The 27,616-nt window shown below is 38.9% G+C and overlaps 2 protein-coding genes across 2 annotated transcripts in view; both read left to right on the top strand.

The window, feature by feature from the left end:
• LOC145305418 (uncharacterized) overlaps nt 1-24,615 on the top strand; it is a 58,144-nt gene extending 33,529 nt beyond the window's left edge. Inside the window, exons 10-24 of the mRNA XM_080147035.1 lie at nt 572-722; nt 13,272-13,318; nt 13,743-13,804; nt 14,529-14,583; nt 16,005-16,075; nt 16,518-16,581; nt 17,770-17,847; nt 19,711-19,741; nt 20,022-20,078; nt 20,399-20,437; nt 21,145-21,176; nt 22,927-23,001; nt 23,424-23,506; nt 23,730-23,872; nt 24,578-24,615. Coding sequence (XP_080003161.1) covers nt 572-722; nt 13,272-13,318; nt 13,743-13,804; nt 14,529-14,583; nt 16,005-16,075; nt 16,518-16,581; nt 17,770-17,847; nt 19,711-19,741; nt 20,022-20,078; nt 20,399-20,437; nt 21,145-21,176; nt 22,927-23,001; nt 23,424-23,506; nt 23,730-23,872; nt 24,578-24,615 — 1,026 coding nt within the window. The remainder of the gene's footprint in view (nt 1-571; nt 723-13,271; nt 13,319-13,742; nt 13,805-14,528; nt 14,584-16,004; nt 16,076-16,517; nt 16,582-17,769; nt 17,848-19,710; nt 19,742-20,021; nt 20,079-20,398; nt 20,438-21,144; nt 21,177-22,926; nt 23,002-23,423; nt 23,507-23,729; nt 23,873-24,577) is intronic.
• Nucleotides 24,616-24,993: 378 nt separating this feature from the next.
• The window catches only part of LOC145305417 (uncharacterized), a 55,243-nt gene continuing 52,620 nt past the window's right edge, over nt 24,994-27,616 (top strand). The window contains exons 1-7 of the mRNA XM_080147034.1: nt 24,994-25,022; nt 25,641-25,763; nt 26,058-26,097; nt 26,353-26,412; nt 26,799-26,875; nt 27,118-27,179; nt 27,416-27,468. Of these exons, the coding sequence (XP_080003160.1) occupies nt 24,994-25,022; nt 25,641-25,763; nt 26,058-26,097; nt 26,353-26,412; nt 26,799-26,875; nt 27,118-27,179; nt 27,416-27,468 (444 nt within the window). The remainder of the gene's footprint in view (nt 25,023-25,640; nt 25,764-26,057; nt 26,098-26,352; nt 26,413-26,798; nt 26,876-27,117; nt 27,180-27,415; nt 27,469-27,616) is intronic.

Here is a 27,616-nt window from a genome sequence, read left to right as displayed (position 1 = left end):
GCTTGTGTGTGTGTGTGTGTGTCTGTCTGTCTGTCTCTACCAAAAGATCTCAATTTTGCTTCTCATAGGTGATGTATGACATACTGGGTTTCCCTTCCTATAAGGTTGCCTAAACTTTTTTCTTTTTAATTGAAATTTTGGGGAGGGGGTGACTTTCCCTTCCCCTACCCAAATGCCCCTAGATGTCTCTAGGGCCGTAGCCGCTAGGAAAGAGATATTGAAAGAAGTTATTACCCCGTTACAAATATATATAATGTTTTATCTTATACTAGCGGCTTTGCCCCAAGAGGTAATTTAAAAAAAAAGAAAGGGAAAAAATTGGGAATGCAACCACTAATTTCAAACTGATTTTTTTTTAAATGAGGTTGTTTTTTTCGGGTTTTTTTTTGGGGGGGGGGGTGGTTTGGGGTGCTAATAAAATAGCCTAAAACCACCACAGTACCAGTAGGTATATTTCCTGAAGAGTAGAATCCAATCGGTTCAGTGATTACCGGGATCTTAAGGGACAGACGGACGGGCAGACATCATTCTACTTTGTATTATAAATAATCTAGAAATTTTTATATTTTAGCCCGATGAACGGTTTACAAGCAACGGAGATAGGAAAGTCATTGTTATTGGAGTTAATCCTGAGGATATTGAAGGATTTGGCCAAACCAAACCTGATCAGGAAGAAAACGCGCCAAATACTTCTGAAAATGGCGCCAATTCATCTAACAAAGGTATGTTAAGATTTACCCCTAATGATAAATAAAATTACCCCTTTTCTAGGATAAGATTATTGGTCGAAAAATATTGACACTGCTAGTTTGTACCAACCAATCAAGGTTTCATTAAAGTCCTAAAAGTTTTTCAAGTCAACAAATGAGCAAATGTGTCTAAAAACCTTGGGATTAATATAAAGGCAGGAATGGAGTAGGAAGAATTGTAAATTCCCTTATTGCCAATATTCTGGTTAAATAATGTTAAAGTTTACATGAATGAAAGTTGCATATAAGTTATATAAGATTTCTAAGATTATGAAGGCTATTTTTTAAGTTATCTTTCACCTAAAAAAATAAATCAAAATGGTTTCTTTCATAAAACATCTATTTACTTATTCAAAATGGGTTCTTTCTCATAGAAGTCATTAGTAAACCAGGAAGTATAGGGACATATTATTATATATTATGTTGGTTAATATACACGTTCTATCATTTGTTAACCTAAATCTTTAATGATTTTAATAATTTAAAACGACCAAGCTACTATTGCTTGATTCACTGCAACTGAGGTGCAATGCAATGCAAAGCAATGAGAATGATAAAGTAGACTTTTTCCTTTTTAAATTGGGTTGTGAACGATTTCTAACTAAATGATATTTTAATTAAGACTTGCAGTGCCCAAACTTTTCATCTAATGACTTTAATATAAAAATGGTAATTTTTTCTTCCGTTTTCTAATCCCTTAATATTTCTGACAAACCCACAAAAGAAAAAATAATTCATTAATTTAATATGTTTTCTTTCAGTTGAAACATTTTTAAATGTTAAGTAAAATCAGAAAAGTAAATGAGTTGGTAACTGCTTAACCCTAAAATAGGATGAAAACGTCACCCCCCCCCCCCTCCCCCTCCCACTTCTTGGTGCTGTGGTTAGCAAGATCCTTCGGTAAACACAGACAGACAGACAGACAAACAGACATTTATTTACTTCAAACATATTGTGCAGCATTATTATATTTTGCCCTGTATATCTAAATATTATTTATCCTAGAAATTTTGGGCTTTGATTTCTTTTCAAAAAAAAGCTTTTCATTGCTTAGTTTAAATATCAACAAGGATGACATCATTCATAAGTAGCAAAGTTTATTGTTTTATGTAAGAGTTTTCTTGTTTGTTCATTAGGATCTCTGTAGCTAGTGATCCTATTGGGTAAGGGAGGCTTTACATAGGACGAGGAATGGTTTTAAACTTTATTTATGGATGGTCTCGGACTTTTTTTCTCTCGCTTATGGATGATTAAGGGGGGTGTAGTGGGGCTTACTTGAGATACTTATAAAATAAGCAGAATGACATTTTCGATATCCTAAACGAGTGGACAGATTTTTATGAAATTAGTAGCATTTTAAAGCATTTATTTTTCTCTTTTGATTTTACTTTTATTTGCATTTTTAAGCCCACAAATGACGGATCTCGAGTTAAAATTATGAAACATTAGTACTTTTTATATTCTGTGAAATAGTATGATATTATCATGTGAGCTCTCAAAATTTTCCAAGAAATCAATATACATATTTATCTGCGCATAAATATGTACATTTGACCTTTTCATAATCTACGCGTGTAGGTTTTAGGAGATATTTAACTTATGTACTTTTATTAGAAAGGCTCCAGATATCCAGGGACGGCATCCTCAATGCATCACGGAGATTTCCCCAGCACAACTGAACGTGACTATTCGGGAAACTCAGCATACACTCCGGCCTGCTTCAATGTCATGTGCAGACCTACGTGTATCCCCAGCCATCCCTGTATGATCAGAAAACGCCCTCCAATACTCTGTAACTTTCCTATATGTATAATATGTATTCATTAATTTGTGTAAACTATATTTGTCTATTAAAAATATATCAGTTTCGCAGAAGCAGTTGTTAGTAGAGTACCAACTGCAATTTTTCTGCAGCTATTACTAGCTGCCAGTAATTATCCAGAAACTTATAAATCCCCTGTGGGTACTTGCGAGTAGTTTTGTTCTTTAACTTATCGGAGACGTTCAACCGAAGGGAACGAGTCGCTTCGCTCTTGTATCCTCTCAGCCGCAACGTTACCAACTCAACGAGTAGCACCGTCACACCGCTCGAGGCGGGCTATCTTGGTTTTTTTTAAAAGTTAATAAGAACGTCCGATCTGGTACAGTCAAACTGGTGTCAGCTGTGTTTGGATAAACTAAAGTGCTCAACAGGAGATTATGTGGAAATTACCCCGAGGAACTACGGTAATTTCGGACGATTGTGTGCAACCAGACAGTTTTTATGAGAACTGAGGCTAGAAAGGACGAAGAATATTGCATTTGGAAACCAGTGTGGGACCATTCTGACGCTTGGAGCACCAACTTGGTAAAGTTTTCTTTAAATTTTGAAGAACTTTCGTTAAGTTTCAACGATGGCGCAAGCTGCCGACCTAGAACAGTTGAATTTGAATCGTGCGATTCACGAGGCTCAGCTGGAAGGAGCGCCGAATGAGCAGGCTCAGCTCATTGGCTAGGTAATACCTGGTTGGAGAACCAGCGCAGGAAGCTTAACAAGCAGAATTTCCCTCGTTTTTGTAACCGTGCAGGAGAGGACTGGGACGGCCACAAGACGAGGATGCAGAACGCGTTTAAAATCGCCCGTCATCATCCATCAGACCAGGAGGGCAGGAAAGGCCAATACATCCAGAGTCTCGAAGGGGAAGCGTTCCAGATGGCCAGAGAAGTCGCCGACAACCAAGATTCGCTCAGCTACGACCAAGTCATGGACAGGCTGGACGCTATCTTTCTAGCACCTTCGGATTCAGACATCAACAAGGATGCGTACAAGCAGTTGTCGCAGGGCAAGAACGAGATTCCCCAGACTTACCTTGCTAAGAAAGAGCAGATGTGGTTGAAAGCCTATTCCCCGGACAACCGTGACCCACAGCAATTCCGAAAAGAGGTAACCCTTGGTCTACGCCATCGAGAGGTATGGAAAAGAGTTTTCTGTCAGTTACCTGGAATCACCAGCCACCATCATGAATAAAATTGCTACGCAGCGTCAACTCATTCACCATGGAGATGCTGAGGATACCTCCATGGATGGCCTCGCCACGTCCAACCGTGTTGTCTATCGCAACGACGGCACGGAGGATATGGAGGTCAACGCTGTCGGAGATGGGAACAGTAGCGTCAAGTGCTACAACTGTAACCAGAATGGCCATTACTCGCGAAATTGTCCTAAGAAGAAGCAGCAAGCGAGTAAAGGTACGGGCGGTGCCACCAAAGACAAGCCGAAAGGCAACTGTCGGCGGTGTGGCACGCCTGGCCATTGGCAGAAGACGTGTACTATTCCTGAGGACCGGCTGGCGAACGTGCGCAAGAGGAACCAGGAGAAGAACGCCAGCGGCAATGGACGCGGCAGACAGCAGCAAGACCGTGCCCGCAATGCCGTGCGAGAGATGCGTGCCAACGATCCTGGAGACAACAACAGTGGCATAGGTGATGATGACCAAGCCCAGTACTATGGAGATGTCAACTGTCTGGAAGCAGTTGGCCACCGAAGCAAGACTTCAAAAAATGGCAGAGAGGGCTCCCGTCGGTAGGGCGGAGTTCCTCAGCAGCTGTAGACCCTACCACCCTCAATCAGATGCAAGGACGACGAGGCACCCGGGCCATGGCAAGATCAGCCTGCGTGCAAATGGACCAACTGTGCGGACCTACGGTCTCATCGATACCGGTAATAAATTGCACGAAGGATTCGCCGTAAATGAGGAGTTAGCCCGGAAGTTACAGCTGCCGATCGTTCCTTGCGATTTAACAGTAGGAACAGCGGCGAATGGCAGAGATATGGACGTCATCGGCCGTGTTTACAACATCAGCGTCATCTTGGGAGATGACTGTCCTAGCTACATCCGAGAGGCCCTGGTTATACCTGAGCTTCGCACCCCCATCAACCTTGGGTGCAAGTGGGTCGAGGAGATTCGTGGAGTTCTAGATTATTCATCACCGGTGCAGGCGGCGTTAGTCGTGAAGCAGACGAGAGTCCCGCTTGTACAGTCCATCGACTCCGAGGCTCCAAGTGCCTCAGAAGACGAAGAGCGGTCTGTTTCATTACGAGCCTTCGAGGAGTTGAACGCAGAAATAAGTAGCTATAGTAGTGCCTTAAATGTTTGTAAACCCACTGTTAAAGAATTATGTAAAGCCGAAGATAATTTTGCGAATGGTAATGTGCACCATTCACATGAGTTTTTAGCACTTAAACCGGATTCCGTCGAATCATATGTTGCGCAACTTTCTTTTAAGCAAAAAGCAAAAGTTGATTTTGAGCGCAAAAACGTTTGGACTCATAATGTCAAGGGACCGCTTTGTAATTCCCAAGGGCCGGCCGTTCGTTTGAAAACCGTCGCAGTAGGTAAGCGGCCGCGTCCCGTTCGTTTGTCCGTCCAAGCGACTAGGATTCTCGCAGCAGAGTCAGTGTCTGTCTTGAATTTTCTTCCTAGTCGAGAACTCCGACCGCAAATGACTGTCATGGTAGAAGAGACCGTTTTAGATGATAGTCCAGTGCGTGTGCTGGAAGGCGTATACAGAGCCCAACAAAATGGGATTGTCCGCATACCTGTTGTGAACCTTCAGGAGCAGCCGTGTGTCGCATCGGCCGGATGCGTGTTCACCGCCGAGATTTGTGAGGATAGCAGTATGGTGATCAACACCGACAGCTTGGTGTTGAGAGAGCCCCACGAGTATATACAGTCTATGCCCAAGACCAACGAGAGCGACCCCAGCAAGCCTATGACGAAGGAGCAGATGGAGAACCCCACGTTCAAGGAAGTGTGGGAGGACCTGGAGATGGAGGACAACGAACTACTGAACGAGCACCCCGATGTCAAGAAGCAAGTCAAGGAGCTTATTTATGAATACAGAGACATATTCAGTCGAGAGGCCCCTGGGCACACAGACCTGGTAACCATGAAGTTGAAGCTCAAGCCAGGAACAGAGCCCATTCGGTAGAGATACAGGGAATTGAACCCTAAGATGTTGAAGGACCTAGAGGCGCAGATGGCCGACTGGCTCAACCAAGGAGTGATCGAGCCGAGTTCATCACCATGGGCGAGCCCCCTTGTTCCTGTGCGCAAGAAAGATGGAAAGATCAGATGGGCAGTGGATTTCCGCAGGTTGAACAGCTGTCTCGAGCAAGACAGCTACCCACTGCCGAGGATACAGACTCTATTGGACCGCGCAGGAGGGCACCGTGTGTATTCTACGTTAGATGCCACGGCTGCCTACTTCAACATCTCCATCGATCCAGCATCCAGGGAGCTGACGGCTTTTGCCACGCCAATGGGTTTGTGGCAATTCCGCCGCATGCCCTTCGGCATCAGCACAGCACCAGCGGTTTACAGCAGATTCATCAGTACCGCCATGAACCCGCTGGGGAGCGAGATAGCGCAATGCTATCTCGACGACGTAATATCATATAACCTGAGAGTTGCTGATCATGTGCCACAGATGCGACAGGTTTTTGAGGCCCACCGCAAGGCTGGAATCAAGCTGAAGGCAAAGAAGAGCAAGTTGTTCCAGAAGAAGATACAATACCTTGGCCACATGCTGAGTAAGGAAGGTATTGGGATGGTGCCTGAGTACGTGGAGCGCATCAAGAACTGGCCGCCGCCGAAGACAGTAGCCGAACTGAATAGCGTTCTCGGCTTTTACGGGTACTACAGGACTTTCATACCTGAGTACGCTGACTTGACATGTGAGATGAATGCACAGAAGAAGGCCACGAAGCTAGAGTGGACCTCAGGGATGGACGAGCAGTTCCAGCAGTTGAAGGACAAGTTCCAGAATGCACCCATCCAAGCTGTGCCTGATTTTGAAGCTGATACTCCGTTTCAACTGACGACGGACTATTCAGGACGAGCCATTAGTGCGATATTGAGTCAGGTTCAAGATGGCGCCGAAAGGTTGATCGCCGCCATGGGACGTAAGACAACTGGAGCAGAGCAGAGATATCCCTCGTGGAAGGGGGAAGCCTCCGCAGTTATTTATGGCATCAGAAAGTTTCGGACGATCTTGAGCTTCAAGCCGTTCCAAATAAATACGGATAACAGCGCCCTCAAGCAGTTGAAGTCACTGAAGAAGAACACTGGCATGATGGCCAGGTGGACAGAGAAGCTGGCTGGTTACGAGTTCCGTGTGGTTCATCGGCCGGGGAGACTCAACACCAACGCCGACGCGTTAAGCCGGCGTACCGACGCTGATATGCCAGACCCGACAGCCGAGGAAGAGGCTGAGCAGGAGGAGTATGTCGGAGCTGTGGCAGACGAGCCCGCCGACGAGCTTCCCAACAGCAGAGAACGGTATAGAGACAGAGTATACAGGCATCAGTTAGACGACCCTATTTTAGAAAAGGTTCGTAGATGGATTGGACACGACCGGCGTGCACCCGATAAGGCAACCTTACGTGGAGAGAGTAGGGACGTGCACCGGCTGGCCGAGAGTTTTGACACTTTGAGGATCGCAGAAGATGGAGTTCTAGAGCAGGAGATACAGACTTTCACAGGGAAACGACGCAGGATAATGGTTCCTTTGTCCCTGAGAGAAGAGGTGTTCAATCACTCCCACAGAACGACCACTGGAGCGCACTTTGGCATGCATTCCACGATATCAAAGTTTTTGAGGAATTTCTACTATGTGGGACATCAAGCAGACATCCGCCTGAGGATCGCCATCTGTCACGACTGCGTTCAAAAGAACATCAAGGCCAACATCAAGATAGGAGCGCACGTGCCCATCCAAAATGGGTATCCTCTGCAGACAATCTACATGGATGTGGTAGGCAAGTTCGACACAACACCAGAAGGATACAATTTTATCCTGACGCTGCAGGACGGATGGTCGCGCTTTGTTCAAGCGTACCCCTTGAAACAGAAGACCGCTGATGAGGTCGCTACGATGATAATGGACAAGTTTATCTGCACTTTTGGATGCCCGCAGGCATTCCACAGCGACCAGGGGAAAGAGTTCTGCAACACCATCATGAAGAAGCTCTTGCAGAAACTCGGTGTCAAGCACGAGCTAGGCCCCGTGGCGAACCCCCAGAGCAACCTTACAGAAAGGTGGCACCGGACCATGGAAGAGACGCTGAGAACCGTGATCCAAGGATGGGAGACTTCATGGCCAGAGTATCTACCTGGAGTTGTCCTGGCTTACAACACAAGGATACACAGCACCACCGGCGTGACCCCCTTTCTCGCCTTCCAGGGTAGAGAAGCTACTCTACCCGCGGATTTGATTTTGCGGTTACCAAACCCCGACGATGACAGGGATATTCCCACAGCAGTGAGAAATTTGTTGGATAGATACACGACCATGTATGAAGCCATGGCAAAGAGTCAAGCAAGCACCATTCGAAGAAATGCTTTGCAGTACCACAACGATCGCGAATTTAGAGTAGGCGAAAAGGTTTTCTATTTGGCACCCAACCATGGTAAAGCGAAGAAGAAGATGACCAAACATTGGAGTGGACCATACTTAATTACCGAGAAGTGTGCCGACGTTTTATATAGAATCCAGACAATACCAGCGGGAGAAAAGGAAGACTTGGTTGTCCATGTTGGTCGGTTAAAACCATATTACCCCCCAGCAATGACAGATGGAGACCCAACTTCTCCCCCAGAACCATTCGAAGAAGACGGAGATGAAGCAGGGGAACAAATTCCCTTGAATCCAGAAAGACAGGCGAAGCCGCCTAATCCAAGAGTTGATTTCTCAAATGGGGATGACAGCGATGAAGAGGGAGGACCACCCAACGTACCGGGAGGAGCACCGCCACCACCGCCCAACATTGACCCCCTCAACCTTCCCCTACCGGACACACCACCATCCAGATCACCAACGATGCAGCGCACACCGCGCAGAGAGCAGAGTGAGAAGAGAGGGAGGGAGAGAGATCGATCTTGCGAGCCGTCAGGTTCCGGCATCCAACGGAAAGATGCCAAGCGAACCCCCGATAGAGAGAGAAGCCCGAGAAGAGGCTCGCCCCCACAAACACAAACGCGCCGAGATAGAGAGCGCGAGCGAGCTACATACACATACCCTTCCACACCCCGGGTAGAGAAGCGCGCTCTAAGCGACAATGAGGAGCCGTACACGGACTCACCCGAAAAAGGGGAGAGGGCTAAATCCGGAGGCAAGAAACAGAGGAGTGGGACACTTTGGCAACAGCAAGTGGAAGAGAGCAAAGAGGTGTTGGAAAGCTCGGACGAGGAAATGGACCCGCCAGCAGTGGCGACACTTGCGCGGATAATCAGAATCCCCGTCAAACGCGGAGCAAAGTTGCCACACAAGGGTACGAGAGAAAGTGCGGGACATGACATATACTGCCCCGCCCACACAATCCTTCCCCCTGGAAAGCAGACTTGCATCCCCCTCAAGCTACACACTCGTGTACCCCCCAGATATTTTCTCAAGTTATTCGGCCGTTCAAGCATAGAACGGGAAGGAGTAATTCTACTAGCAGGATTAGTGGACAGCAACTACACCGGCGAGATACAAGCAGTCTTTTGGAACCTTAGTACCGAAGCAGTGGAGTTCAACAAGAATCAACGAGTTTGTCAAGCGGTGATCCTAGAGACTCGCGAGGTGGAATTTTATCATGTTGATAATCTTCCTACCACTGATCGCGGTGCTAACGGCTTTGGTAGCACCAACTAGTGAGGCTTACTCACTCGACATTATAGATTGCACAAACCCTTCTACCATCAAGAAATTCAACAAGGAAACAATATGCAGAGCCGAGGAACCTACAGAAGAAGTTCCAGTGAAGGAGCGCTACACAATTTTACAACGACCAACCCTGACTAAGGTATATGGATACTCCTGCGAAGTGAGGGTATCCTTATACCATTTTAAGTGCGGAGTTTGGGGCCATCTCAAGTTGCAGCAGGTACCCCAAACGATGAGGCACGAGGAGATTACTGCAGAAAATTGCCGCCGCATGTCACTAGTCCAGGAATATCAAATTTCTGGCTACGGTGATCCAATCAAAGTGAAACTTAACCGCCCTACCTATGTTTCGGCAACCCTAGCCGGATCCCTGAAGATGGAAGATGACAAGATCACCTGCATTGGGCAGACCATCCGCATGGGCGACACTATCCACTACAACACCCTGAAGCTAGCCGAGTACCAGATCCTACTTAAAGAAGAGACATTCCTGGTTAGTAATAACAAGGTAGAGAGTGAAACAGACCATTTATCTCTACCATGTCCATATCATCAAAGGGGAGTGCATCACTGGCGCCGCGACCTTCGTGTGGAATATCAACGACAGTTCTTGCACTCTACAGATGGTCAACACCATCAACCCCCTCACCACCATGGACACCTATTTAGTGGACCACCAACAACAAGTTTTACTCAACACTACAGGCGCAATGAAGTTAATGCATTGCCCCTTCAATGTCCTGACCACGGACCACGACGGGATCTACCTGGGCAAGACCAGCCAACTCAGCAGACTCGCCACCATCGACCCCGGACAGATAGATGTTAACCTTCAAGCTGCGGTACACTTAAATTATTTAGCCTATAGTATGCACCAAACCTTCAGTCAATTAGATGTAACACTACGGAAGACCATATGCGAGACCCATTACCACGGAGAGGCAGACCAACCGGTCCTGCTACACGAGCAGACCTATGGACTCTTGAAGGGAGATCTTTTGATGACCTTCCAGTGCACCAAGAGGACCCAGAAGATCAAGGATGACGTCAACTGCTATCAAGATATACCTTTAGATCCTGGTGGCTATGCAGATGCTGCAACTAAACATTATAAGTTGCATTCTACAAGGGTAACATGTTCGGCGACCTTCCCCCTAACCGTCAAGTCTAAGAAAGGCTGGGTACAGCTGACCCCCGCCATCATCAAGACTCAGGCCCCCATGGAGATGACCATCGACACCCCTCTAGTTAACTGGACGGATTACAGCCATGGAGGAATCTACACGGAAAGAGAAAGAGCTGAATGGTTACACACCCTCACCTTCCCCTCCTACACCAAAGCAAGCCTGAAGGAGATCACTTACGGACTCTGCATTGGAGACGGAAATTGTAACCAACTTTCGACCAACAACCTACCCCTGTACACCCTTGATAATCTAGTGCCCGACATGGAACGCGAAATTGACTTATGGAGCAGCGTCAAGAGCTGGCTCCATGAATACGGCGATTTAATGGCATTCGCATGCCTGGTCATCCTAGGGCTAAAATTTATTACTGATCTGATATGCATCACCCTCACATTTCTACGTGTAGGCCCTGGAGCCGCCATCGCCCTAGTTGCCCACCTTTACCTTTATAACAAGCATTCCTACCAGAAGCTTATGAGAAAGAAGAAGGCCGATACCAGAACTGAGAGGCGAGAACCTACTACAGCAGCAGAGACAACGTCGCTATTACCAACGACATCAACCCCGAAGATACAGATGACAGAGATACAGCCTACCATTCTGGATCCTGCATCCTTGCCATCGTACAACACTGCGACTAGATCACCTAGGATATCAACCTTAATACCATGACAGAATAATAGGTATAATTGGCCGTCTAGTCTATTGTCTTTGCCAATTTGAGCGTTATGTTATCTGGCATGTCTGTCTAGCCAGATAAAAAGGGGAGAAAATGTAGTGGGGCTTACTTGAGATACTTATAAAATAAGCAGAATGACATTTTCGATATCCTAAACGAGTGGACAGATTTTTATGAAATTAGTAGCATTTTAAAGCATTTATTTTTCTCTTTTGATTTTACTTTTATTTGCATTTTTAAGCCCACAAATGACGGATCTCGAGTTAAAATTATGAAACATTAGTACTTTTTATATTCTGTGAAATAGTATGATATTATCATGTGAGCTCTCAAAATTTTCCAAGAAATCAATATACATATTTATCTGCGCATAAATATGTACATTTGACCTTTTCATAATCTACGCGTGTAGGTTTTAGGAGATATTTAACTTATGTACTTTTATTAGAAAGGCTCCAGATATCCAGGGATGGCATCCTCAATGCATCACGGAGATTTCCCCGGCACAACTGAACGTGACTATTCGGGAAACTCAGCATACACTCCGGCCTGCTTCAATGTCATGTGCAGACCTACGTGTATCCCCAGCCATCCCTGTATGATCAGAAAACGCCCTCCAATACTCTGTAACTTTCCTATATGTATAATATGTATTCATTAATTTGTGTAAACTATATTTGTCTATTAAAAATATATCAGTTCTGCAGAAGCAGTTGTTAGTAGAGTACCAACTCCAATTTTTCTGCAGCTATTACTAGCTGCCAGTAATTATCCAGAAACTTATAAATCCCCTGTGGGTACTTGCGAGTAGTTTTGTTCTTTAACTTATCGGAGACGTTCAACCGAAGGGAACGAGTCGCTTCGCTCTTGTATCCTCTCAGCCGCAACGTTACCAACTCAACGAGTAGCACCGTCACACCGCTCGAGGCGGGCTATCTTGGTTTTTTTAAAAAGTTAATAAGAACGTCCGATCCGGTACAGGGGGAAATAATCTTCACAAAAAATTCAGATTATTTTCCCATTATCATAGCAATGGATATAGAATACGTGGATATTGTGATATGAAAATTTGTATCGTCTATTTAGGTTGTAAATATAGTCCTCAGATATTGGTCAGTACGTTACTCCATAGTCAGGGGAGAGGATGGGGTAAAGTAAGAGGGGGAATGAGGGTTTCGTTATAATAGCCAGCTTGGAGAAACATTTTATTAGGGTATGCTAGAATATCTCACAATATCCACGTATTCTATATTCACGAACAAAACGGACTGATGGACAGAAGCAAAGAGAAGCTTCTAAAACTGAAAAGGGTTTCTTTTTCATCGATCTTTAGGATTGAAAAACATTCATTACTTTAAAATCTAAGAAATCCATATTTAATATTTTGGGTATTGAATTTTATAAAATTAATCAATTTCAATGGCTTCTTTTATGCTTTATTTAATGTTTTTTAGTAGCGAAGCTACTCTATAATCAACTAACATTTGGAACAATAAAATTCTTCATTTAAAGTATTTTTAGAGTAGTTTATCGTCTGGTATTATAGACAGCTTTCTGCATATAGTAAAATGGAAGATAATAAGATTAATATGATCATTTTTATTTTATTATTCAGTGGAAACTGTTTAAAATAAATTACTTTTCAGTATTACTAAGAACCAGTTATAATCCAATTGGTTTCGAAGACATACCGGAATAGTTTTTTATCGCATTGTATTATAAACAGCTTTCCGCGGATATAAAAATGTACAATTTAAGATTAAAACCAGTTGTGTTAGCCACGAGTTACCAAAGGCACGGGCTTTCAAAATTGGTTTTAATATTATTATTGCACATTTATATTCGTAGAAAACGATACGATACATTATTTTTGAGTATGGCCTAGATCCAGTTCTAATCCAGTGGATATCAATCGGTTTCGAAGTCCCACTGGAAAGATATTTCTAGTATATTATTTTGAATATTTAGGTAAAGAATCAGATGAAATTTCGGAGAAAATCAGAGAAAATTCTAAGGTAAATTAATTTTATTATTTGTTTTCAATAAGAAATTTTAGTTTAATGTTTAAAAAGAACAAATATGAAATACATGTTTTTGGTACAGACAGACAAACATTTTGTTTTTTATTAAGTAGAATGATGTCTGTCTGTCTTTCTGTCTGAAACTGAAGAGCTTAGTAACCGCTGAACCGATAGGGTGATACTCTTTATTGAATATACCTGTAGTGGTTTTAAGCTATTTTTTCGAAAGAAATCATATTAGGAAGGTGGGGGAACCTCCAGCGCGCCCTAGGCAAAGTCCATACAAGGTTTATAACAATTTTGGGAGAGGGAATCACCACTATCCTAAGAAAAATCTTCCTGAATAAAGGCCTCCCCCCTAAACATTTTTCTTTTCTTTTTTTAACTATAATTGATGTGGTATTTTATGATCATTTAGGAGTTGGAAATAAGTTCAGATGTGCCTCTAGTGACACAACCACCATACATCAAGAAGACAACGTAAGTTAAATCCTTAACTAACAGAGATAGAGTGTTTGTCTGAACGTCAATGGTTAAAAGTTATGTGGATAAAAACTTTTCAATCAACTGTTATCCTTATACTAAAGTAACAGGATGTTTGTCTGTGTGTCTGTCTGTGTGTCTGTACCGAAGGATCTCGCTAACCGCTGAACCGATCGGGTTCTCCTTAACAGGGTAGCTTCTCATAAGTCCCGGGAAGGTTTATAACTATTTTCTTGGGGGGTGGGACACCCCCAACCCCCCTAAAAATGAAAAATACCCCTCCCCCCCCAAAAAAAAAATTAAAATAATGGGGGGGGGCACCGGGCAACCCCCTCCCCCAAAAAATTTCCACCCCCAAAATATTAGGTTATCAAATTCGACTCCCCCCTCCTCAAGTGCCCCTAGAGGCCTCTAGGGGCGTAGCCGCTAGTTGAGAAAATAGTACAAAAGAAATTAAATAATGATAAAATTCAATCTAAATAAAATTATGATAAAAAAGGATCTTGTAAGTTTAAATACTGTTACACAATCATATACGTTACATAGACGGATGGACGGTCATTTGGACATACAGACATACCCCATATCATGTCGCAAATCCCAACGTATTATCAATGAATAAGAATTTTAAGCTACTTAGATACCAAAATCAAGAGAATCTATTGAAAATTGGCTTTTAATAGATTTTTTACATACATTTATATTTTTTCTAAATTTTTAGGATTCCATTTATGGTTTCTGAAGCCGTACCAACACAAAACCGGGAAAACGAAAAGGTAAGCACACAGAAACACGTTTCGGATTCAAACCCGATCAATATCCACTGGAACAAAACCAGTTCTCAGCTATACTAAAAATCATGTATCGCATCGTGTTATAGACAATTTTCTACAAATAATAGAAAAGAAAAATCACAATATTAATACTGAAATTAATCTTATAATTTTTCAATTTACTTTTTGCGGAAATCAGGACATCAGGAAATCAGGACTCTTGTAGAGTGTTAGAACTTAATAAGCAGAGCACTAATTTCTAAGTTTATATTAAATTGTGCATAAATTTGTTGCATATTGGGTAAATATAATTCTAATTCTAATTAGTACCTAACTGTTGTTGGATTCAAAGTTTGAAATCGATAGGAAAATTCTAACATGTCTAAAGAAGCTGTATCAACTTTTTTTTATAGCTAGCCGGTTCTTTTAGTAAGTAGTAGATGTAAAATTTTTCATAGAATTCAGATATGCAATCGGTTTTTTTTGTAGACCTCTTATTTTTTAAGTAATTTAAGTTTTTTTTTTTAAATTAAATCGATTTTAAGGTACTAAAATGCAACAAAAAAAAAAGGAAGAAAATGGCCATTATGAACAAAAATAGTAAGATCTTTAATTTGACACCTTACTTTTTCAATTCTGTCAGGTAATTATTGAAAAAATCGATTTTTTTAAACCCACGAGAATAAAAACTTTGAACTTAATTTTATCATTTCACAGGTAAAAAAATATGGGTTAATATATACCTTTAGAATCAGAAAAATATTACGAATCCATTGTAAGCAAAATTGAAATAAAAAGTTTACAATATAGTATATAAACTACAATAAAAGGAATTATATGAAAATATCATATTATATTATACAGGCAACGTCTTAACTCTTGAATTGAGTATAAAAATGGGAAGGGGGTAAAGAGGGGGTAAAAAAGGGAAGACGAAAGTGTTGCCTGAACAAAAAATATAATTGGCCATTTGTTTATTTTTTATTTTTTTACTTTTTTTCAATTTTGCTTACAATGGATTCATAATATTTTTCTGATTCTAAAGGTATATATTAACCCATATTTTTTTACCTGTGAAATGATAAAATTAAGTTCAAAGTTTTTATTCTCGTGGGTTTAAAAAAATCAATTTTTTTAATAATTACCTGACAAAATTCAAAAAGTAAGGTGTCAAATTAAAGATCTTACTATTTTTGTACATAATGGACATTTTCTTCCTTTTTTTGTTGCGTTTTAGTACCTTAAAATCGACTTAATCTTTTTTTTTAAACTTAAATTACTTAAAAAATAAGAGGTCTACAAAAAAAACCGATTGCATATCTGAATTCTATGAAAAATTTTACATCTACTACTTACTAAAAGAACCGGCTAGCTATAAAAAAAAAGTTGATACACCAACTTTAAAAAAATATATATTTTATTAGAATGAAGGAAGCAGCATCTCTGTGGATGATATGAGAAATAATCAAGCATCTGTTGTCAATGATAATAATAGGTAGATAAGAAAAAATTTATTTCCCTCAAAATTTTTAAGGGAAATAAGTTTGAGACCAATAACAGACCAATAAATAGGCAAAATTACCAATGGCAGGCCTGAGGCCAGAATTCATTTTAGAATTAGCTAATGGTAGGCCAGTATGACGTCATTTGATATTGGCACTTTAAACGGCTTCGGGATTTTTTCCCAGGGGCTATTTATCTTTGGAGGGTCGTGGTATTCTCCCCCAAAATAATTATAAATCTTCCCAGGACCCATGAGAAGCTTTATTGTAAAGGAGAACCATGACGGTCCAAAGATTAGCTTGGTCCCAACACAGTAGACATACAGACACACACACACACACACACAAACATCATCTTAATTTTAATACCTCTGAATATGACTAATATAAGATGGCTCATCGAATAATATGCAATTAACAAGAAATATTGCTTAGGTGGGAAACAGGAGGTTCTTCTGGCTCCAGGGCTCCACCTTCATCCATAAGAAGACCTACACAGGTACATAGACAGATAATAAGAAAGTTAGGTGAAAGACTGGAGGCTCCTCTGGCTCCAGGGCACGACCTCCATCCATAAGAAATACCAACAGAGTTAAATAGTAAGATAGTCAGGTGGGATACTGGAGGTTCTTCTGGCTCCAGGGCACCACCTCCATCCATAAGGAGACCTACTGAGGTATATAGATAGATAGATAGCTAGGTGAGAGACTGGAGGTTCTTCTGGTACCAGGGCACCACCTCCATCCATAAGAAGACCCAATAAGGTAGCTAGATATGTTAGGTTAGAGACTGGAGGTTCTTCTGACTCCACGGCACCACCTACATCCATATGAAGACCTACACAGGTAGATAGCTAGGTGGAGGACTTAAGGTTCTACTGGCTCCAGAACATCACCTCCATCCATAAGAAGAAATACATAGGTATATAGATAGTTCTGTTGGAGACTGGAGGATAATATGGCTCCAGGGCTCAACTTCCATCCATAAGAAGGCCTATACAGGTAGATAGATAAATAATAAGATAGTTAGCTGATAGACTGGAGGTTCTCCTGACTCCAGGGCACCACCTCCATCCATGAGAAGACCTACACAGGTAGGTAGATAGATTACAAGATAGCTAGATGGAGGACTGGAGGTTATTCTGGCTCCAGGGCACCACCTCCAACCATAAGAAGACCAACACATGTAGATAGATAGTTAGGTTATAGTCTGGAGGTTGTTATGATCAAGTTCACCACCTCCATTAATGAGATGACCTTCACTGGTAGATAGGCATGCTGTAAGATAGGCAGTAAGATAGTGAGATAGGTGGGAAACTGGAGGTTCTTCTAGCTCCAGGGCACCAGATTAAGATTAAATATGCATAGCTGTATAATTAAATAAAAATGATTATAAAATTGATAATCATAAAAACTGGTCCATAATTTAGATGAATTAACTATCAAAAATTAATTTATTTTGATTTTTATAAAAGACAATTTGGAATATTTGCATATCTCATTTTTTAAATTTTTTTATATTAAGCTTCAGTCAATAATGGTATAGTGAACATGTTATTTTCTCTGCTGCTATAGATGAGAATCTGCTGAGATATCTACTCCATAACTAGATACAGTTTAGCTCTTGTTAAAATCCTATCTACAAGCTGCGTTACTTTTTGTATGTTATCATCCTTTTTTAAAATTAGATGAGTACTGTAACTGAAAGTGAAACAACGAATGTAAATGCGAACAGACAAAGACGACCTCAACCACAATCACCAAGGAAAGATATTTTAAGCGGTCAATTATTATTCTTATACTGGGTGCTTTCCTTCAACAAAGTACCTTGGAGGCACAGAAATCCCTCTCTTATTTTTAAAAGAATTTGAAAACATAAGGGGATTTTTCCATGCGGGCAGAGCTTTCATGCACCCCATACAACCTGGGTTTTCTTTGCTCGACTAGTCACTTAGAGGGAAACCACCAAAAGCTTGGAGCTTTTCTATATTTATGTTGTATCTGTCCGTATGTCTGTCTGTAAAGGTAACCTCTGATCATTATTTTAGGTGTGTTAGAATTGTCATTTTATTTCAACTTTGTATAATGATTCTTGTGACAATAACAAAGTATAGCAATTATATAATTATCATCACTATAAATTTTAATTTCCAACTATTTTTATAAATAATGAACTTATAATAGATTAACATTCATGTTCTAAACATGATAACTAATACATGACTGTTTTTATATGTGAAATATAGTGATTTATGACATCGTATTTTGGACAGCTTTCCGACGATGTTAAAATAAAAATTTATAAGATTAAATCAGTTTTGTAATATTTATTATTTATTTTAATATTTTTCAAAAATTGCCTACAATATATTGGTATAATTCTTATACATTCAGGATTCTGATTCTAATCAAGTGGATATTAATATTGGTTTAAAGTCATACTAAAACAGTTATTTCTCGCAACGTATTATAAACAGCTTTCCGCGGATATAGAATGTACAATTATGAGATTAAAACCAGTTTTTAGCCCCGAGAAGGCACTGGCTAAAAAATGGCTTTAATCTTAAGATTGTACATTTTTATATTCGTAGAAAGCTGGATATAATACGTTGCTAGACATAGTTTTTTCGTATGGATGAGAACCGGTTCTTATCCACCGGATTCGAATGAATACGAGAAAAATTCTTTAAACACATTTAAAAATCCAAAGAATTGACGTGAAAACATTGCAATTATGTAGATTCATTGAATTTAAATTGTTTAATTCAAACTCCAAAACAAAATTCCTAAGTTTTCTCTTAAAAACAATCAAAATTAAACTGTGTTTTATAACTTTAAAATTTACATACAAAAGTAATATAAATATCGTTGCTTAATCTATTTTCCGCCTTTAAAAGCAGGTTTGTATTTACGTTTTCCAAAACAATTAGATAATTCATTTTGTTTACCATAGCCGTTTTTCAACGGATTTACAAATAGAATTCAATTTTGAAACCTATTAATATCCGCTGGATTAGAACTGGTTTTGAAATATCATGTATCGTATTGTATTATAAACAATCATAACATTGATACCGGTTTTTTAGCCTGGACCTTCGGTCCCCCAGGACCTACAAAACTTGGATCAATTTCATTATTTTACTATCCGCGAAAAGCTATAAATAACTATTCTAAAAGTCAGTAATAGTTATTTCTCGCATCGTATTATAAACGGCTTTCCGCGGATATAGAATGTACAATTATAAGAGTAAAACTATTTTTTTAGCCCCGAGGTGCCGAAGGCACCGGCTAAAAAACTGGTTTTAATCTTATGATTGTACATTTTTATATTCGTTGAAAGCTGGATATAATACGATGCTAGACATAGTTTTTTCGTATGGATGAGAACCGGTTCCTATCCACCGGATTCGAATGAATACGAGAAATGTCTCTTATTTGTTGGATTATCAGCTCTAGTGACTTTTATTGAATCTTGGGTATTGCAATTTCCATACTTAACCACCAAATTTTGTATTCTAGAGAAGGGCTATTTTTGTTTACCATAATTCGTCAATGTCGTTCAATGTAAACTACTGAAGTTTTCAAAAATAATCTTTTTAAATAAACAAAATATCTTTTTTTTTAATAGGGGACAAAACAGCGATCAAGCCATGGAACAAAGTAAGTTTATTCAATTTTCTTTTAACATATTTTTTTCTAATTGGGGGATGTTCTAAGATACCTTTAGATATTACTTTTGTAAAGCTAGCGGTTGCGCCTCAAGAGCATACTGCCTCTTATGGGAAGATTATCTCATCATTTTTTACAATATTATTTTACCTACTAGAGTGAGATCTTTCGGTACAGACAGATATATATCCTGTTTCTTTTATATAAGGATGACAAGCTATCTAATTTATATATATTTATCGCATTGTATTTTGTAAACATAATGTTTAAGGTGCCTATGGACCTAGTGGCAATGAAAATCGCCAACAATATGCCAATAGAAATCCAGGTATAGTTGCACGGTCTTCTTTTTATAACCAGAGAGGAAAGGGACATGGGACTCTAAATTATACTGGTACCCAAAGTTTTATGAACATGCTCTCATTCGTTGGATACTTGATTGATTGTTTGATATTTGCTGTGTTCAAACTTTAAAACCAATAATTTAAATCTACAAAAGGGTTCCTTTTAATTAGAAATTGAATATTAGAGGAGGGTAGTTTCTTAACTCGCGGAGGCTGTATCTACGGTACCCTAACCCTAGAGAGCCTCACCCAGTATAACCTAACCTAACCTAAGCCGCCAACGTAACTGTTATTGTTTTGTCAGGAAACCAGCAGGGATACCCAATGACAACCAGATATCCAGGTAGCCTTTTTTATTTTATTTACATTAATTTAATATACATATATGTGGATATTGTGAGAGATTCTCGCCAGGAATCTAAAGGGATAAGACAATGGCCGATATATTCATTTTTATCCCAAATGATGACCGGAAAATTATCCCTTCAAAATCAGTGGTTGAAACGTTTGAACACTCAACTTAGTAAACCAACCAATCAAAATTTAGTAAACATCCACAAAGTTGTTAGCGAATAAGAATAAGAAAACATTATTGTAATTCTTTGGGGACTAGTGTAATAAACAGCACATTGTCCCCTCTCTCTCTGGATTCTCGTATACCCTCATAAAATGTTTATCCCAGCTGGCTAATATATCAATACCCCCCTCATGATTTCATCCCCTCCCCGGACTATGGAGGAACGTATTAACAGTCCATAACGCTAACGAAGAAATGTGGATTTTCACCGTTGCTATTCAATATAGACGGCTATAATTATTTTATGAAGATTCATTGTATTAATAATAACCATCCAGAATGTTACATCATGCTATAAAAATATAAAAAAAAACACAAAAATATGAAAGTTTTCGTGATTTTTTCTATCAAAATATATTTTTGATTTTTGGCAATTAAACACCTGGTTTTTAAATCACAATGTCCGTATGTTTATTCGTGATTTTTGTTGTGCTTTGTTACTTATGGATGTTGTCATCCTTGTTTTATTGTAGGTGCTTACAATACACTCGATGATAGAGTTCAGGTACTTTTGATGGCAAAGATACTCTATAATTTACTATGTCCGTCAGTTCTTTACGCTGAAGGGGAAATGGGATTTATTCAGCTGCTATTAAAACTAGACCTCTGATATTTCTTGTGCACATTCTCATCATTATAGAGCATATTTGTTTTTTTAAATCTAGGAAAGTCTGACTGCTTTTAAGCCGCTTTTATCTTAAAATTTTTAATTTTAAATAGTTAAAACGAAGTTCCCCTATAATTAAGATTGAAAATGTAAGTATGTCCTGTCCTGTCCATATGAAGCATGTAATTTGGGATATATTTATAGAAAAGTTTTGCTTAAACTTTAAAACTTTTAATGCAGTGTTACCGTTTGTCTGATTTGTTACCGTTTGATTTGTTGAAGTTATGATCCTTGTTTAGATGATAAATCTTTAGCATAGATGTTAGGGTTGGGCCGGATATCCGGTGAGGCCGGATATCCGGCCGGATATCCGGCCATTTTCAATATCCGGCCGGATACCGGATATTGAAACTATCCGGCCGGATATCCGGCAATATAATATTTTATATTTTACAAAAAAAATTTCTGCTTTTTTTTTATAAATGGCTGTAATTTTCTTATTATTTAAGCTATAAGAACAATTTTTTCTGAATATGTTTATCTTTATGTAAATTTTATATTAGAAATCTCAAAACATAAACTTTGGCGGGGGCAGCAGTTCTTGGCAGCTGTCAGCCTCAAACTGGAACGGATTTTATGCAATTGTAATATGTCATGAAGACATATAAAAAGCCTAATTCAAAATTTGAAGTGTCTAAGCTAGTCAAAAATTGCTACCTTTTATACAGAAAAAATGCACAGGGGTGGGGGGGGGGGGGGCGGGGGGGGTCATGCGTTCAATGCCACCTCTCCGCCCATCCTCCAACAGGGGTTAATATTACAGATTGAGGGTAGTAATAGTTTATTAGATTAATTGCTTAGAAGAAAGATCATTTAATAGTTACATAATTTTTAAGTTTTAACCTGAATCTTTATAATAAAGTAACAGGATGTCTATCTGTTTGTCTGTTCTGAAGGATCTCGCTAAACGCTGAACCGATCGGGTTCTCCTTTACAGGGTAGCTTCTCATAGGCCCTGGGAAGGTTTATAACTATTTTGGGTGAGGGTACCACCACTCTCCCAAGAAAAATCGCCCCTAGAAAAAAAATAACCCCACCCCCCCAAAAAAATATTTTTATTTAATTTTTCAACTAAATATAAAAATAAGGGGCGTCAGCCCACTCTAAATTTTTTTTCTTTCTTAAATCTGAAATAAAAGAAATGGTTATCAAATTCAACTCCCCCCCCTCAAATGCCCCTAGAGGCCTCTAAGGGCGTAGCCGCAAGTTTTATAAAGTAAGATGCTAGTAATTTGGCCGGTTATCCGGCCGGATATCCGGCAATTTGGCCGGATATCCGGTAGTTTGCCGGATATCCGGCATTTGAAATCGGCCGGGTATCCGGTATCCGGTATCCGGCCAAAAAACTATCCGGCCCAACCCTAATAGATGTATAACCAGACAACTAAATGGATCCCCCTGTTAAGGAACTTTTTGGTCTGCTAGCTAATTGCTTTCTGCTTTTTTGTAGCGACTTGGCTGTGTTAATATTCCCGACACTATTGGTTGATTTTCAAATTCACGATTGAAAGTCGGCACAGGGTCCTCAGGAAAGGGATATACAGTTGTTTAACCCTTTCTCCCTCTATTGTTTTACTCTATTGTTTAGGTTACAGATGGTGGTGATGTTATCATTGATGGACATACAATTCACTGGGAGCCTATGGAGGGAGGCTCTCAACAGGTTTGTTCAATAGTTCTGAGGTCAGGGGTTAGTGCCTTTTGCAAGAGTCAGGCATAGAGAAATAAAACTTCTTTGTCCTTCTTTTTCTAATATTTTCAATTTATTTCAAAAAAAGTTTGTGGGGGAAGAACCAGATAGGATTCTTTAGGAGATTTTAAAAAAGACTGTCACATTTTGAAGAAGTGTTAATTTTGAAGCTTTTCATAGTGCATGTAAAAAACGACGCAATACTGGCCTATCATTGCTTAATTAAAAAGTATGCTGGCCTGCCATTGGAAATTTAATATGTTTTTTGGTCATTTGTTTTGTATGACGTATGTTTGTTAGGGTGCTGTCATTTTTACAACCAGTAAAAATATTACAGGATGTTATTTTGTCAAAATGAATAAAGCTCTGCCAAAAAAACAATATCTTTTGTTTAGGCTGTGTACCGTATAAATGGAATAACATGGATCTGTCGACAAGAACAACAACTTAACTGCTATCCTGTTTTAGACCCACCAAGGTATTATTTTAACAATCAAAGCTAGTAGCTTTTCCTTAAAGTGCATATACGTCTTCTCCCCTTATTTAAATATCAATTTTAATAAAAGGAGTGGTAGTTTCAAGTATTTTTTTATCAACTTCTTAATTATCCAACGCAGCTATAGATAACTTACAATGTTGCGCTACTTATGGACATAAATATCCGTGTTATACCTAAGACAATTCTAACAAACTGCTTATAGGGACGGTGGACACCCAGATTATCACAGCAGCCAGACTCCGACGACACCCCCCACTTCATGGTACCCAGTTACGCCCTTGTTCACACCCTTCACAACACGTAGGCCTTTTACACCATTGACTTATGTGCCTACTTCGCCTCCAGGTATACATCTAACTATCTATCTCTATTTATTCATGTATTCATCCATCTACCTAAATATATATATATATATATATGTCTGGCCATCTATCTATCTTTCTATCTTTACTTCATGTAAGCCTTTTACACCATTGACTTATATGGCTACCTCGCCTCCAGTTATCTATATATCTATCTATCTATATCTATTCATCCATTTATCTGAATATCTATCTATATTTATCGTATCTTGCCTTTACAGAGTTTACTTTTGTGCATACTTCGCCTGCAGGTATCCATCTATTTATCTTACTATCCATTATATCTTATCTATTCATCTATCTATCTGTTTATAACAAGGATGAAAACATCCATAAAAGCAAAGCTCTAAAATAATCAAACTTTTTTTTATTTTAAGTCTAAACAAAATTGTATATAAATTTCTTGCTAAATTATTTAAATACAGTATACTTATATTTATAGGACTTGATTGTAGAGATGATTTAAATGAAGGAATCATCATATAAAGTTTGAAATCAATATGTAGGAAAATTCTAACATGCCAAAATGAACCAGCTATCCATTGCACACGGACGGATGGACTGCCATTAATTATAGAAAAGCTTCTTCTTTAAAAATTATAAAATCTATTTATACGGTATAGAGTATAGTACACATTACCTAAAACTTAAAATTCATTAATTTCTATTTTTGAAATTTTAATTTTAGATAGCAACCCACCGCCTACTAGGAAAAAATATATATAACTTTAAATAAGATATACTTATATAAATAAAATAAATAAAAATAATATATAGAAAAAAATAACATTTGTGTTTGAAGATAGAAAAGCTTTTCTCGTATTCATTCGAAACCGATTAATATCCGGTGGATTAAAACCGGTACTCAGCTATACTAAAAATCATGTATAGCCTGGTATTATAAAAAAATTTCCACAAATATTAGTATAAAATTGTTTTGTTAGCCCGAGCCTTCGGCTCCTGTAGTCTCATAATGCTGGTTAATTCTTATATTTTTCATTTTAATATCCGCGAAAAGCTGTCTATAATACGATGCGATTAAACACTATTAAAACCAGATTTATGAAAACCTGAGAGGGAGGAGACAATGGGCTGTAAATTATAATGGTTTCCATCTTATTAAATCTTGGTTGGTTGGTTTAAACAGGTATCTTCAAATCTTTTCAACGAATAATTTTAATCTACAGAAGGGATAATTTTGTTGATCACAATGAGAGCACACTTTTGTATTTTTCTGATTTTCAATAAATAACCTATCCTTAATTTTCTATTTCCTTTTCCTTTTCTCTCTTTATGAATCTCTTTATGCTTAATCATATAAATTATAAATATATATGTATGCATCTATGACCGTTTTCAGTCTTGCTTTATACACGTTTTTGAATAATTTGTTGGTCATTTAAATGTAAAATACACTTGGATACTATATTTTGGGTATTGGCAGTAGAAACCATCTTTTCGGTCAATAAAGAATTTTTGAGTGAGAAAAAATTTAATCCCATAATTTAACATTTAAAATTAGGGATCCAAAAGGAATTAGATTACAATAAGTGGTTGAAACGTTTGGACACTCAACTTGATAAAACAACCAATCAAAATACAATTAATAAAAGTACCCAAAGTTGTTAAGCCAACGAATGAGAAAACATTATTATAAAAATTCGGGGACCAATAATTTTGATTTTCTGAAGGGGTAATTTTGTTTATTATAATAATATTAATGAATTATATATTGACTATGAACACAGAAGGCCAGCTAATCCGAACAGGCGACCCATACCAGGAAACTCAGGTTCGAATTCTAGCCCAGATCAACAAACAACTTTCTGCTCCAGGGCCATCAAGTTCGAGGCCAAGAATGAAGTTTTACTCAAGTAAATTTTCAATATTTGTAGATATCTTTTTAGCGAAGCTACTGTATTGCCCCCCCCCCCCCTACAACACACATTTTCAAATTTAGTTTTAAATGAAAAAAACTTGGTGGGGGTCATTTTTTCCAGGGGCGATTTCTCTTTGGACGGTGGTGGCACCCTCTACCAAAACGGTTATAAAACTTCTCAGGACCCATTGCATGTAAAGGAAAACTATATCGATTTATTAGTTAACGAGATCCTTAGGCACAAACACACAGACAAACAGACAGATATGATTTATTAATGTTGATCTAGGTTTAGCACATATGATGGCCCTGTTAAATTGTACATTAAGGTTAGTAGGTTTTTTAATCATTCTTTTAAAACATATAATTACATTCAGATTTTTTAAAAGCGCAGCTTTTTTCTATGACGAGGGTGATTTCTTTGTGGGTAGTGGTGGTATCCTTCCCAAAAATAGATATAAACCTTCCTTGGAACTATAAGAAGCTTCACTATAAAAGAGACCCTCAAGTCTAACAATTAATTGTATAATTTTTAACTTTACTAAACTGTCTATAATACGATGCAATAAATAACTTTCTTATAGGGACAGAGAACAATTGGAGGAGTAGAGCTCACATCAAATATACTCGCAGATCAAGATGAGGTGAAACATTGACTAATTTTTGTAGTTGTGTTACAGCTTTTCTCAATTGACTGATTGGCTATAGTTTCTTTGTGTTTGGACCTAAATCGTCATGAATAAGGTTGAGATACTTTCTTATATCCTCTAGGAATATCAAGCTCTACGTTCAAGCACATTATAACTTGGCCCGCTTTCTCATCAGAGCTCCTATTTATTTACTCACACTTGACCGCAATGAAAGACGCTCTCCGAAAAAGTGCTAAATATCATGGTTGTGCTATGAAGGAGCATATTGAACAATAACTAAGGACTATATCAGCAACCTAAATTGACGAAAAAAAAGCACTGTCACAATATCCACGTATTGTATATCCATTATAATTCATTATTTCATTTTGTTTAATTAGGAAATTCTTGGAGTCATACAGAATAATCCCCCCATTGTTCTGAAGACCATCATCAACTGCGACACAATAAAGATAAGGTACCAAACACGTCCAAGGGGGAGGTGTTAGGGGTTGTTAATGGGGTGTTTACCCCCCTCAAACTTTGAAACCCTTCATTTTTCCCCAGAAAAAAATTAAAATAGATATTTAGATTTAAACCTTTGAAACCCTTCATGTTACCCTTCAAAAAAATTTTAAATTAGCTATTATTCAATTATATATTTTTTTTGTGAACAAAGAGAATAAAAAATAGAGAAAATAGGTAATTATTTTTGTTCAGGGTTGATGGCCAGACATACTTCATTGATTATGATTTTGGAAGAGATGGTGTCAAAGATTTAGGTGATTATTTTAAAAGCATCATCTATGTATCAATGGAGATTTATAAGGCCAGAGTTTCTATGGAGAGCTCTTTCACTAGATTTTCCAATTAATGAGTTCCAGTTTAGCAAACTAAATTAATTACACTTTTTCCCTGTCATAATATTCACATATATTCTCTATCCATTAAGAAACCAAATGAAATATTTAAAGAATTTCATATAAAAAAAAAGATAGATAACTGATGTTTTTTACAGAGGTTGTTGGAGATTTGGATACAACTGGCATGGTTCCTAGACAAACTGTACAGGTACATGGATATAAAAACTAGGGTTGAGCCGGATATCCGGTTTGTCCGGATATCCGGCCATTTTCGATATCTGGCCGGTTACCGGATATTGAAACTATCCGGATACCGGATATCCGGCTGATTTTTACTGCCGGATATCCGGTTATTC

This window comes from Acartia tonsa, chromosome 14 (genome assembly GCF_053477335.1).
Source record: "Acartia tonsa isolate MP-2025a chromosome 14, ASM5347733v1, whole genome shotgun sequence".
Classification (NCBI taxonomy): Eukaryota; Metazoa; Arthropoda; class Copepoda; order Calanoida; family Acartiidae; genus Acartia; species Acartia tonsa.
This window is presented reverse-complemented; position numbering and strand designations above follow the sequence as displayed.